This window comes from Pelobates fuscus, chromosome 11 (assembly GCF_036172605.1).
Source record: "Pelobates fuscus isolate aPelFus1 chromosome 11, aPelFus1.pri, whole genome shotgun sequence".
Lineage (NCBI taxonomy): Eukaryota > Metazoa > Chordata > Amphibia > Anura > Pelobatidae > Pelobates > Pelobates fuscus.
Genome location: NC_086327.1, coordinates 142,910,556 through 142,925,426, shown reverse-complemented (window position 1 = coordinate 142,925,426; position 14,871 = coordinate 142,910,556). Strand labels below are relative to the sequence as shown.

Genomic DNA, 14,871 nt, shown 5'->3' with positions numbered 1-14,871 from the left:
ACCTCTTGGTCAGTAGCTGGGGAGAATGTCTGAAGGGTAGGAAAGGCATGATCTATGTGTGATTGAGAAACAGAAAGGCAAGGAGGGGAGAATTCTTTCCTTAGCTGTTCAATCTTGTCAGTGAAGTAACATGCAAAGTTATCAGCAGTAAGGTTAGTTTTGGGGGTGGCCACAGCAGGGCGAAGAAGAGAATTAAAGGTGTCAACGAGACGCCTGGGGTTGCGGGAACATGAACTAATGAGAGTGGAAAAATAGGACTGTTTGGCAAGGGCAAGGGCTGCACTGTATGAACACAATATGAATCTATAATAGAGAAAGTCTGATTGGGTACGAGACTTCCTCCAGGAGCGTTCAGCACAACGGGAGCATCTTTGCAGGTAGCGCGTTGATTTTGTATGCCATGGTTGGGGGCGGGTCCTCCTTGAGGTGCTTGTTTGGAGTGGCGCTGCAGTGTTCAAGGCAGATGTAAGAGTAGAGTTATATATGGAGATGGCCAGTGAAGGACAGGAGAGGGAAGGGATGGACAGCAGTTGTGAATCAATGTCAGCTGACAACTGTTGGAGATCAAGAGAATTAAGGTCCCTCCTGAGTTGAGGGGGGTTAGGCTGAGGTTTTTGGGTGAGGGGGTATGTGAGAGCAAATGATAAGAGGTGGTGATCAGAGAGAGGATATGGAGTGTTGCAGATATTAGATACTGTACATGCATAAGTGAAGATTAATGTAAGAGAAACTGCTACATGCAATGTAAGAGAAACTGCTATGTTTACATTCCATCGCTAAGACTACCTCTACAAGACAGCCACTAGAGGCGCTTTCTGCAGTTTCACGGAGTGAAATGACGCTGGACATCCTCATGCTTTGCATGAGAACATCAAACGCCAAGAAAAACCCCATAGGAAAGCATGAGTCAATGCTTTCCTATTGGGCAGGCCTAATGTACTCGCCGCACTTGCTCATTAGGTCCCCCCTTCATTGGCTGACGTCAGCGGACGAGGAGTGCATTCCAGCACAGAAAGGCATTGGCTCTGGAATCAGATTTATTACCCCCTTCTTGGAAGACAGAGCTACGAAGGCAGAGAGACACTTTAGTATTAGGAATATATCTTTGTATTCCTAATACTAAAGTGTTCCTTTAAGGCCAGATTAGCCAGACTGAGAGTATTGCTGTGTTACAGAGTTTTCCAGTTCAGCTATATAGAGCTTAAATTTGGAATTCCCACTTTAGTGAATGTTTCTGTATATCCTTTTAATTGATTTAATAGAGCCCCTGCATATTTTGCTGAAACTCTAATCAACAAGAGGATTCTGGGAGTGCAGCCGTCCTGGTATAATGAGCATAAATCAGCTCATGGATTATTGTATGTTATTTGGCATTGGGGTTATTTTAGTATTGTATGTATGGCACTGGAACACCAAGGGTTAACACCAATGGCGTTTGTATGATCAATAGTCTGAAACCTCTTTATCTATAACCTTTATCTCTGCTTATCCCAATATATGCCTAACAGCCAGCCAACGGGTCAGAGTGAGTTTATTAGTAATGGTTTGTAAAGTGGGTTTGCAATTTCTTAGTAAAGGCTACATTTCAACACTAGTGGTTCCATAGCTGGACGAGATGTACATCTAACAGTTTGCACTTGACCCTTACTCTACTTTGGGCTTCAGTGAGCTGTCAGACAAATGTATTGTACTTTCTACTTAATATTAAAACATATTTAATTTTGATTATTGATGACTCAAACTTCATTGGCAGTTATTAGTCCACTTACCAATTATTCAGTTCTGTGAGTATTATTATTATATACAGTGAATCGAAAACCAAATTACAAAATGTAGGCCAATATAACAGTTTAGAAAAATTCTCAGCAATTTTAATATGACTTTGATTTACAATTCACCACAATTCAATGTTTTGTTAATTGACCCGTATGTTCTAAAATAAAATACATTTTGAATAGACTTTGTAGTTGCATTGTTATTAACCTTGCGAATATCGCCCCCTAAAAAAAAACTTAAAACACTTAGCACCCTGCATCAGCCAACATTAACCCAACTAGTGTATATGTGACAATTCGAAAACACTACAGTAGTAATATCATTCAGTATTCCTAGACTTTTATCAGTCATAAAATAGCAAAAGGGAGCTAGTCATTTTTTTTTTGTGTTGAAATCTATTGCATGATAGAAACCCGTACGGTTGACTCATAAACGGGATGTGGGTTACAGATATTACTGCAAGTAATATACAGTTATTTCAGAATTGTGAAATCTCATTATCTCTTGTTAATGTTCCTTATCCTATTGCTAGATTTCATCAGTAACCCAGAAGCCATTGGTTTGAATTTGTGGCCGCCGGTACGAGCCATGGAGAATTGCACTGAACGGACAGAGGTTGTGCTGCTTGCCACCGGCTCTTTCAATCCAGTCACGGTCATGCATCTCAGGCTGTTTGAACTGGCCAGAGACCATCTCCACGAGACAGGTATGGATCAAGACTTCAGAATGAATGTAACCATCAATGGAGCTCTTTACAGCAGTTTCTGGGACTGGACTATTCCAGGGTGTGGATATGAGTTTTATATCATTTCTGTACAGTCAGTCCCCTGTTTGTAGACCGTAACAAGTGACTTTATATTGAAGATGAGTCCAAACATTTCTGACAATCATTGAGAAGTGATGTTTGTCCAGGCACACATTCCTGTTCCAAGCCGAGCAAACGCCATAATATTTACTATCACCAGCAAATCAATCAGAAAACAGTGCTAATTGTTATATTGTATGTTGTTTCACAAAGTAAAATCTGGCTGATCATGTCAGTATTTCAGCAATTTATATTTAACTCTTACTTTTTCATCTTGCCTTATCATTTTGAGAAAACCACTCTTTGCGTCATCATCTTCTTAGCCCTGTGCATTCGTGCAAGCTTATTAACCCTTTCACTTCTGGCCCTTTAGGAAAGGAGATAGTGCAGTTTATTTTGGATTTGCCTGATGTGTCATGAGATTAGGTTACCAATAGTGATCTAATCGGAAGACTACATGTGTTACTGCCAGACAGGGGTATTACACATGGTCTATAAGTGTAAATAAGCTGGCTCTGTGTAAATACCAATAATAATACAGTGGAGCCTCGGAACTCGATCGTTCCTGTTCACCATCAATTCAAACAAAAGTTTTGTGTAAAAAATGTCTCGGTACGCGACTGATCCTCGGTACCCAAACACCTCATACTGCATTCACTTCTATGGTAATCTCGTTGGTACCTCTTTACAGGGAGTGCAGAATTATTAGGCAAGTTGTATTTTTGAGGATTAATTTTATTATTGAACAACAACCATGTTCTCAATGAACCCAAAAAACTCATTAATATCAAAGCTGAATATTTTTGGAAGTAGTTTTTAGTTTGTTTTTAGTTATAGCTATTTTAGGGGGATATCTGTGTGTGCAGGTGACTATTACTGTGCATAATTATTAGGCAACTTAACAAAAAACAAATATATACCCATTTCAATTATTTATTTTTACCAGTGAAACCACAATAACATCTCAACATTCACAAATATACATTTCTGACATTCAAAAACAAAACAAAAACAAATCAGTGATCAATATAGCCACCTTTCTTTGCAAGGACACTCAAAAGCCTGCCATCCATGGATTCTGTCAGTGTTTTGATGTGTTCACCATCAACATTGCGTGCAGCAGCAACCACAGCCTCCCAGACACTGTTCAGAGAGGTGTACTGTTTTCCCTCCTTGTAAATCTCACATTTGATGATGGACCACAGGTTCTCAATGGGGTTCAGATCAGGTGAACAAGGAGGCCATGTCATTAGATTTTCTTCTTTTATACCCTTTCTTGCCAGCCACGCTGTGGAGTACTTGGACGCGTGTGATGGAGCATTGCCCTGCATGAAAATCATGTTTTTCTTGAAGGATGCAGACTTCTTCCTGTACCACTGCTTGAAGAAGGTGTCTTCCAGAAACTGGGAGTTGAGCTTGACTCCATCCTCAACCAGAAAAGGCCCCACAAGCTCATCTTTGATGATACCAGCCCAAACCAGTACTCCACCTCCACCTTGCTGGCGTCTGAGTCGGACTGGAGCTCTCTGCCCTTTACCAATCCATCCATCTGGCCCATCAAGACTCACTCTCATTTCATCAGTCCATAAAACCTTAGAAAAATCAGTCTTGAGATATTTCTTGGCCCAGTCTTGACGTTACAGCTTGTGTGTCTTGTTCAGTGGTGGTCGTCTTTCAGCCTTTCTTACCTTGGCCATGTCTCTGAGTATTGCACACCTTGTGCTTTCGGGCACTCCAGTGATGTTGCAGCTCTGAAATATGGCCAAACTGGTGGCAAGTGGCATCTTGGCAGCTGCACGCTTGACTTTTCTCAGTTCATGGGCAGTTATTTTGCGCCTTGGTTTCTCCACACGCTTCTTGCGACCCTGTTCACTATTTTGAATGAAACGCTTGATTGTTCGATGATCACGCTTCAGAAGCTTTGCAATTTTAAGAGTGCTGCATCCCTCTGCAAGATATCTCACTATTTTTGACTTTTCTGAGCCTGTCAAGTCCTTCTTTTGACCCATTTTGCCAAAGGAAAGGAAGTTGCCTAATAATTATGCACACCTGATATAGGGTGTTGATGTCATTAGACCACACCCCTTCTCATTACAGAGATGCACATCACCTAATATGCTTAATTGGTAGTAGGCTTTCGAGCCTATACAGCTTGGAGTAAGACAACATGCATAAAGAGGATGATGTGGTCAAAATACTCATTTGCCTAATAATTCTGCACACAGTGTAGTATGACGCATCGCTATTCCATTCATGTCGGCAAACAGCTCCATTCAGTCATTCATTGCATTCAGACTTAAATTAGAGCTCCACTAACTCTTAAATAAATTTCATTGAGTCTTCACATAGAGCTCCATTCAGTCTGCAAAAGCTCACCATGAGTCCCAAGGATATTAGCCAACCCAAGAGGAAAATTGTGAGAACGACAATAGAGTTGAAAAAAGAGATTTTAAAACATGAAAGCAGTGTCCGCGTCTCTGATCTAGCAACACAGTTTGGTATGGTCAAATCTACAATTTGTACCATATTAAAAAATAAAGACGCCATCAAAGGAGCCAATGTTGCTAGAGGGGTGAAAGCGATTACAAAACCAATAAGCCAGACACTAGAAGAAGTAGAAAAATTGGTATTGATATGGATAAATGAAAAACATCTAGCCGGTGATAGCATATCAGAGGCAATAATTTGTGAAAAAGCAAGACGTGTATGCTGATCTTGTGAAAAGCACCCCTGAAACGAGTGCTGAGAGTGAGATTTTTAAGGCAAGTAGAAGGTGGTTTGAAAAGTTTAAAAGGAGAAGTGGCATACTGTGGCAAACCTAGCCACTTAAGACTGTATTTACATTATGTGTTATTGTGCATTCAGACTGCCTGAACTGTCCATGTCTCCTATTCTGTGTTTAAGGTGAACGAGAGCATTCGTATGCTGGCGGCACGAAAGCCGCCAGCATTCATATAGTAGTTTCACTAACAGTGAATTTCAACACTGTTCGTGAAACGAACAAACTACCGAATAGGAGACCACACACAGGAGGTTGTGTGGCTCCCATTACGGATTGCAACAATGTATCCTTCGGCAGTTAATAGATGTTCAGGGTGGCCGCCGTTCGGAATACCGACCACGCAGCGGCGGCCATCTTGGATCCTTTGTTAGCCCAGCGGGGTTTGGTCGTCGAGTGCCTGTAACTAAAATCAGCTACTCGATGGCACGAATACCGCTGGACTTGCAGGCCGTTTGGAAGCACCGGTCTTTCGGTATTTTATCTCTATATGTGTATTCATTACTTTTGTGAAGAATTTGTATTCAAGTGTATTTCGTGCGGCGTTCGGCTAATTGCACTGGGATCTGAGCGGTACTTCCACGAAGTATGCGCTCAGACCTTGGCTATCTGCCGGTACAATAGCACGAATAATATTGGAGTTATGGATTTTCATGTAAAAAGCCTGTTCTGCTGTACGAAGGGATAATCAACTTAACAAGATATTCTAGTGGGAGTATCCCTCTCGTACAGCAGTGCATGGTGGGAGAAATGTTCTGTATGTTAAGTTCCCTATGTAGTCCCCTACTCTACAACCCCTGTAAAGTCAGTAAGGAAACCCCTTGCATGGGGAACCACATAAATACTGGAGCTTGTGAATAAAACCTCAGTTGACTCCCAGCCTATGTGTCGTCTAGTTCTTGGGAAGGAAGGATATATATATAACGCTACCGGGATTATTGTATGCTGTACTTGTTTTACCTGGATTATTATATGCTGCTCCTGTCTACCAGCGGAGATATTGTGGATTATACTACCTCTCCGCTACACATACACAGTGTGGTGAGACATGGTGAAGCTTCCAGTGCTAACAAAGACGGGGCTGATAAATTTGTTGTGGAATTTAAAGGAACACTATAGTGTCAGGAAAACAAAGCGGTTTTCCTGACACTATAGTGCCCTGAGGGTGCCCCCACCCGTGGCGCTGAAGGGGTTAAAACCCCTTCAGCCACTTACCTTAATTCAGCACCGGGCTCCCTCAGCGCTGGTGACATATCCTCCCTGTCCGACATCACTGAAGCCGAATGCGCATGTGCGGCAAGTGCCGCGCGCACATTCAAAGTGTCCATAGGAAAGCATTTCTCAATGCTTTCCTATGGCCACTGCGCGATGGAGGCGAAATTCCCGACGGCTTTACCTCAGAGTACTATAAATCCCTGAAACAACAGCTTAGTCCCACTCTCAAAAACTTGTTCAGTAAAATATATTTAGAAGGCCTGCCAATAGATGAACTTAATCAAACCAGAATAATTCCGATACCCAAACCCGACAGGGATGCTCAGAATTTGGCTTCCTATCGCCCAATATCATTACTTAATCAGGACGTCAAACTCCTTACCAAAATCATTGCTCTGATTGCACTAACCTCTCACCAACTGGGCTTTGTGCGGGGCAGGCAGGGAGTGACAGGGGTCCGCAGAGCTCTCGCAGCTGTGGCTTATGCCACGTGTGGGGGACTGGACTCATACTCTCATCCCTTATTAGCCTTGACATAGAGAAGGCTTTTGATAGCATATCCTGGTAGCACCTGATTATGGTGCTAAAGTTGAGATACTTCGGTCACACATTTGTCCATTTTATTCAAAATTTACAACATCCTCCTACTGCCTGTATTACCACAAATGGCCTTAACTCGCCATAACTGCTCTCGCCTCTGCTGTTTAATCTTGCTATTGACCCATTACTGAGAGCTGTTGAGAAGCTACAGGGGTTTAGAAACATAGAAACATAGAAACATAGAATGTGACGGCAGATAAGAACCATTCGGCCCATCTAGTCTGCCCAGTTTTCTAAATACTTTCATTAGTCCCTGGCCTTATCTTATAGTTAGGATAGCCTTATGCCTATCCCACGCATGCTTAAACTCCTTTACTGTGTTAACCTCTACCACTTCAGCTGGAAGGCTATTCCATGCATCCACTACCCTCTCAGTAAAGTAATACTTCCTGATATTATTTTTAAACCTTTGTCCCTCTAATTTAAGACTATGTCCTCTTGTTGTGGTAGTTTTTCTTCTTTTAAATATAGTCTCCTCCTTTACTGTGTTGATTCCCTTTATGTATTTAAATGTTTCTATCATATCCCCCCTGTCTCGTCTTTCCTCCAAGCTATACATGTTAAGATCCTTTAACCTTTCCTGGTAAGTTTTATCCTGCAATCCATGAACCAGTTTAGTAGCCCTTCTTTGAACTCTCTCTAAGGTATCAATATCCTTCTGAAGATAGGGTCTCCAGTACTGTGTACAGTACTCCAAGTGAGGTCTCACCAGTGTTCTGTACAATGGCATGAGCACTTCCCTCTTTCTACTGCTAATACCTCTCCCTATACAACCAAGCATTCTGCTAGCATTTCCTGCTGCTCTATTACATTGTCTGCCTACCTTTAAGTCATCAGAAATAATCACCCCTAAATCCCTTTCCTCAGATGTTGAGGTTAGGACTCTATCAAATATTCTGTACTCTGCCCTTGGGTTTTTACGACCAAGATGCATTATCTTGCACTTATCCACATTAAATGTCAGTTGCCACAACTCTGACCATTTTTCTAGTTTACCTAAATCATTTTCCATTTGGCTTATCCCTCCTGGAACATCAACCCTGTTACATATCTTAGTATCATCCGCAAAAAGACACACCTTACCATCAAGACCTTCTGCAATATCACTAATAAAAATATTAAAGAGAATGGGTCCAAGTACAGATCCCTCAGGTACCCCACTGGTGACAAGCCCAAGCTTCGAATATACTCCATTGACTACAACCCTCTGTTGCCTGTCGCTGAGCCACTGCCTTACCCATTCAACAATATTGGAATCCAAACTCAAAGATTGTAGTTTATTGATAAGCCTTCTATGTGCAACAGTGTCAAAAGCCTTACTGAAATCTAGGTAAGCAATGTCTACTGCACCACCCTGATCTATAATTTTAGTTACCCAATCAAAAAAATCAATAAGATTAGTTTGGCATGATCTCCCTGAAGTAAACCCATGTTGTCTATGATCTTGAAATCCATGTGTTTTTAGATGTTCAACAATCCTATCCTTTAACATGGTTTCCATCACTTTCCCCACTACTGAAGTAAGGCTTACTGGCCTATAGTTGCCCGACTCCTCCCTATTACCTTTCTTGTGAATGGGCACAACATTCGCTAACTTCCAATCTTCTGGGACTACTCCTGTTATCAATGATTGGTTAAATAAATCTGTTAATGGTTTTGCTAGTACACCACTGAGCTCTTTTAATAGCTTTGGGTGTATTCCACCAGGTCCCATTACTTATTTGTCTTTACTTTTGACAGTTGAAATAGAACCTCTTCCTCTGTAAACTCACGTGTAATAAAGGACTCATTTATCCTTTTTCTTAACTGAGGTCCCTCTCCTTCATTTTCATCTGTAAATACCGAACAAAAATATTCATTGAGGCAGTCAGCTAGACCTTTATCCTCATCTACATACCTTCCTTCTTTTGGTTTTAATCTAACTAATCCTTGTTTTACTTTTCTTTTCTCATTTATGTATCTAAAAAAAGTTTTGTCCCCCTTTTTTACTGACTGTGCTATTTTCTCTTCTGTGTGTGATTTGGAAGCTCTTATAACTTGCTTAGCCTCTTTCTGCCTAATCTTATAGGTCATTCTGTCTTCCTCACTCTGGGTTTTTTTATAATTACTAAATGCTAACTTTTAGTTTTTTACTATTTTGGCCACATCTGCGGAGTACCACAGTGGTTTCTTGAATTTTTTGCTTTTACTGACAAGTCTAATGCAATTTTCTATTGCCTTCAGTAGTGCAACTTTTAAATAATCCCATTTCTTTTGGACTCCATTTAAATTGCTCCAGTCTGATAATGACTCCTTTACACATATTCTAATTTTAGAAAAGTCTGTTTTTCTAAAGTCTAAAACTTTTGTTTTTGTGTGGTGTGACTCAGTCACTGTTCTTATATTAAACCACACTGACTGATGATCACTGGATCCTAAACTTTCCCCTACAGTAATATCTGATACCAAATCTCCATTTGTTAACACTAAATCTAGTATGGCCTCTTTACGAGTTGGCTCCTCAACGACTTGTTTTAGAGACAATCCCAGTAGGGAGTTTAGAATATGTGTGCTCCTGGCACAAGTAGCTATTTTTGTATTCCAATTCACATCAGGAAGATTAAAGTCACCCATGATGATAACTTCCCCCTTCATTGTCATTTTAGCTATTTCTTCAACTAGTAGATTATCGAACTCTTCAATTTGTCCTGGGGGCATATAAATCACACCTACACGAGTTACTGTGTGATTACCAAATTCTAACGTAACCCAAACGGACTCTATGTTCGCCTCATTAACCTTTATTAGGCTAGATTTTATGCTATCCTTTACATACAGGGCCACCCCTCCCCCTTTCTTGCCTTCCCTGTCTTTTCTATATAAAGAGTACCCTGGTATTGCTATGTCCCAGTCATTTTTTTCATTATACCATGTCTCAGTAACAGCGACTAAATCTACACTATCAGTTGCCATTATTGCCACAAGTTCATGGATCTTATTCCCTAAACTGCGAGCATTTGTAGACATGACTCTAAGCTTATCATTGTTTAACACACTTGCTACAGGCACCTTCTGTCCTTGTTTTGGGGGACAATTGGATTGATGTTTTATCACCCTTTTGCCCCCCCCTCCTAGTTTAAATACATCCTAGCAAAACCTCTGAACTGCTCACTGAGAACATTTGTTCCCTTTTGAGAAAGATGCAAACCATCTTTTTTGTACAGTTTATTTCCATTCCAAACAGAGCTACCATGAGCAATAAAGCCAAATCTTTGCTCCCGACACCATTCACCAAGCCACATCCGCCTGTCGTTCTGAGTGTTATGCACAGGCAGAACTTCAGAGAATGACAGTGTGGAAGCAACCTGCCGTATATCATTGGCAAAAACACTAAAAACTTCCTTAACCTCTGAAACCTCATTGCAAGCCAAGTAATTTGTCCCTAAATGGACAAGTACATCCAATTCCCCTTCCTGCTTTGCTCGCTTAACAATATTACAGATACGTCTCCTGTCTCTGTGAGCAGTAGCTCCGGGAAGACACCTCACAAGACCACCATTGTCCATCTCCACACCTCTTATGATGGAATCCCCCAACAACAACTGCTTTCTATTAGGCCTCACCATAGTCTTCAAGCCTCTCTGCACAACACCACTAGCCTCAGTGCCTCTCTGCACAACACCACTAGCCTCAATGCCTCTCTCCACAACACCACTAGCCTCAATGCCTCTCTTCACAACACCACTAGCCTCAATGCCTCTCTGCACAACACCACTAGCCTCAGTGCCTCTCTGCACAACACCACTAGCCTCAGTGCCTCTCTGCACAACACCACTAGCCTCAGTGCCTCTCTGCACAACACCACTAGCCTCAGTGCCTCTCTGCACAACACCACTAGCCTCAGTGCCTCTCTGCACAACACCACTAGCCTCAGTGCCTCTCTGCACAACACCACTAGCCTCAGTGCCTCTCTGCACAACACCACTAGCCTCAGTGCCTCTCTGCACAACACCACTAGCCTCAGTGCCTCTCTGCACAACACCACTAGCCTCAGTGCTTCTTTGCACAATACCACTAGCCTCAGTGCCTCTCTGTACAACACCACTAGCCTCAGTGCCTCTCTGCACAACACCACTAGCCTCAGTGCCTCTCTGCACACCACCACTAGCCTCAGTGCCTCTCTGCACAACACCACTAGCCTCAATGCCTCTCTTCACAACACCACTAGCCTCAATGCCTCTCTGCACAACACCACTAGCCTCAGTGCCTCTCTGCACAACACCACTAGCCTCAGTGCCTCTCTGCACAACACCACTAGCCTCAGTGCCTCTCTGCACATCACCACTAGCCTCAGTGCCTCTCTGCACAACACCACTAGCCTCAGTGCCTCTCTGCACAACACCACTAGCCTCAGTGCCTCTCTGCACAACACCACTAGCCTCAGTGCCTCTCTGCACAACACCACTAGCCTCAGTGCCTCTCTGCACAACACCACTAGCCTCAGTGCCTCTCTGCACAACACCACTAGCCTCAGTGCCTCTCTGCACAACACCACTAGCCTCAGTGCTGTCTCCATAACACCATTAAACTCTGAAAGTGCAGAAAATGAATTATGTAGAGCAACAGACTGTGCAATATGCCTTTTATCCACAACTCCAAGTCTACCAGATCCTACAGTAATCCATCTGCCATTCCTAGTATGTCTCTGCGGCAGTGGCTTTGCAGCAGTTCCAGCCTGAGTTTGTTTACCAGATAATTTACAAATCTCAGACTTCAAAAATACAATCTCCTGCCGCAAGATAGAGAACTGTCTACAGATTAGACAACAACCAAACCTCCAAAAAGTGGAACGTGAAACAAATGCATAGCAACTATTACACTGAACTAAGTCTGCCATTCCAATGAGGTGAATAATTTAAATCAAACAAACCTTAACTTTTTATGTATCCTCCCGAATACCTCAGATTACCTCCAGTTTAGGGGCATACCGATGGGTGATGTTACACTGAAAGTCACAGCATTTGCTGCTGATCTGTTACTCTTTATCAATGACCCACAGCACTCCCTGCCGCCCCTTGTTGACTTGCTAGAGACATTTCGTGACATGGCGGGTCTCAGGATCAATTGGGCCAAATCATGTGCCCTTTACTTGAGTGGATGCCCTCCGCCGCCAGTCCCTTAACCCCTTAAGGACCAAACTTCTGGAATACAAGGGAATCATGACATGTCACACACGTCATGTGTCTTTAAGGGGTTAAGGGGTTCCTCTGTGGTGGCAATTGAGGGCGCTTATATATCTTGGCATTGGGGTCCCTAGAGATCTCTCCCTCACATATAAATGAAATATTCCGCCAATCTTAATGGCAATCTTTGCAGAGTTTGAACATTGAAAGGGTCAATCCATACAAATTGGTCAGTTTTCTTTATTTGTTATATCCCCTCCAGATTATTTCACTCAAACGTGAAAGAAAGCATTTGCCTATAACCAATGTTTCAGTCCAACTACCTTGACATATTACGGAAAGTTTCATAATTGGACTGAAATTGTAAATGTATGTTATTGCACAGCAGTAAAAAGTGACGTTATCTTGCTTATTTTGGAGTAACAAGAGTGTGCTCTTCACTTTGGCTGACAACTGGATAAGCTCCGTTAACGCCAATTTAATTCCCATAGGAAAGCATTGGGAGCCTATTGCGCATGTGTGGCAAAACAATGTGCTTCACCGCACCAATCAGCATCTCCTCAAAGAGATGCGTTGTATTAATGCATCTATATGAGTTCAGCGCCTCCATGCAGAGCGTGGAGATACTCAGCATAGGTGCTGAACACTGTGCAGCACTGGACTAAGAAGTAGCTCTAGTGGCTGTCTGAGTGACTGTCACTAGAGATGTTCCTAGGCAGCAATGTAAACACTGCCTTTTCTCTGAAAAGGTAGCATTTACAGTGCTCAGCATACAGGGACAGGCTATAGACACCAGAACCACTACATTAAACTGTAGATGTTCTGGTGACTGTAGTGTCCCTTTAATTCAAAGTCTTTGTCTCACCGGTCGACTCTAAATTACAGGGAGAGCAGGAGACACAAGTGAAGATGCATTTTGTTTGTGTCTTTCTCCCCCAAGCCCCTTTCATGTGTCTCTTAGTCCCAGCCCCTTTGTCTCTTTCCTCCCTTCCACAGCCTTTCTGTGAGTCTCTTTCGCAGGTCGCAGCACTTCTGTGTATCTTTTCCCACAGCTCCTCTGTGTGTCTCATTCTCCCCTTTCCTAGTCCCTCTGTGTGTCTCCTGTACCCTTTCCCAGCCCGTCTGTCTCTTTCTACCCAGCCTCTCTGTGTGTCTTTTTACTCCCCTGTCCCACCGTGTGTCTCATTCCACCCCCTCCAGCTTTACATGTGTCTCATTAGCCCCCTCACTCCTCCATGTTTCTCAGTCCATTTCCCTGTCCCTCCATGTATCTCAATCCATTCCCCCCCAGCCCTCCTTGTACCTTATTATCTCCCTCAGTCCCTCCATAGGACCCTATAGCCCCTCCCAGCCCTCCATGCCTTCCTTTACCCCCTCCCAACCCTTAATGTGTCCCTATAGCCCCCATGTGTCCCATTAGTTTCCCCTCAGCCCCCATGTGTCCCATTAGTTCCCCCGCCAGGTGTCCCATTAGTCTCCCCAGCCCCCAGGTGTCCCATTAGTCCCTCACCCCTGGGTGTCCCATTAGATCCCCCTGACCAACCCTAATGTGTCCCATTAGTCTCCCCAGGTGTCCCATTAGTTTCCCCCCAGCTCTCCCAGTGTCCCATTAGTTCCCCCGCCAGATGTCCCATGTGTTGTCCTCCCAGCTCTCCATGTGTCCCTGTGTCTCATTATGAGGGGTAATTTATCTTTAGGTGTGATCATTAGGATACTGGTCCGGCAGTACTGTTCGCCTTTGGTGGTCTCACTTTTATAACCATAATGTTCTTTCTTGTACCGGAATAGTACTACCGGATCACTTATGATCACACCTAAAGAGAAATTAACTCCTCGTTTGGACATTATATGGACTACCTTATGATCATCCCATTATATAGAACTTTCCTCTATTTAGGATAGTATCCTACTAGAACGCAGTGGCGCCATTTTGGCTCAAGTATGTGTTCCAAGTTGGAACGCACAGACCACCCCCCTGGACTATGCCGTGTCACTTCCGGTGTGACGCTGTAACGAGAATATACCCCTACACGCAGGATCCAGCTAAACAGAAGACCGCACAGAGGAGAGATACGTCTACCGGACCTTAGAATGGCCGGACTCAACGTATATAGGAGAAGTACAGAGTCAGGAACGATCCGAGGTCAAGGGCACAAAGAGACAGCGTAAACGAGGACTAGCCGGGGTCTGGTACACAGGAAACAGCAAGCCGGCAAACAGAACAGACAAGGATAAAGCGAAAACGAAGTCAGAATACAAAGCCAAGGTCAAATACGGAGGAACAGAACTGAACACAACAAGCGCTAAAGGGAACTGAAACAGAAACCACGATAGGGCAAGGAACTAAGGGAAAAGGGTAAGTATAAGTAGCTTCCAAACTAATGTGATTGGCTCCTGTCACTTCCACACCCCCAAAAGGTAAGTGTATGGGGGGAGTGGCATGACAGGGGCCAATGGGAGCCTTTTTGCAATTTAGGCTCCCACTGTCTCTTTAAGAGCGTTCTTAGATTCAGGCGGGACACGTGACCGCATCT

General features: G+C 43.2%; 1 protein-coding gene across 1 annotated transcript in view; it reads left to right on the top strand.

Annotated features, from left to right (window-relative positions):
• The first annotated feature begins 2,319 nt into the window (after positions 1-2,319).
• The window catches only part of NMNAT1 (nicotinamide nucleotide adenylyltransferase 1), a 51,504-nt gene continuing 38,952 nt past the window's right edge, over positions 2,320-14,871 (top strand). Inside the window, exon 1 of the mRNA XM_063435688.1 lies at positions 2,320-2,482. Within this exon, the coding sequence (XP_063291758.1) occupies positions 2,365-2,482 (118 nt within the window). The 5' untranslated portion in view covers positions 2,320-2,364. The remainder of the gene's footprint in view (positions 2,483-14,871) is intronic.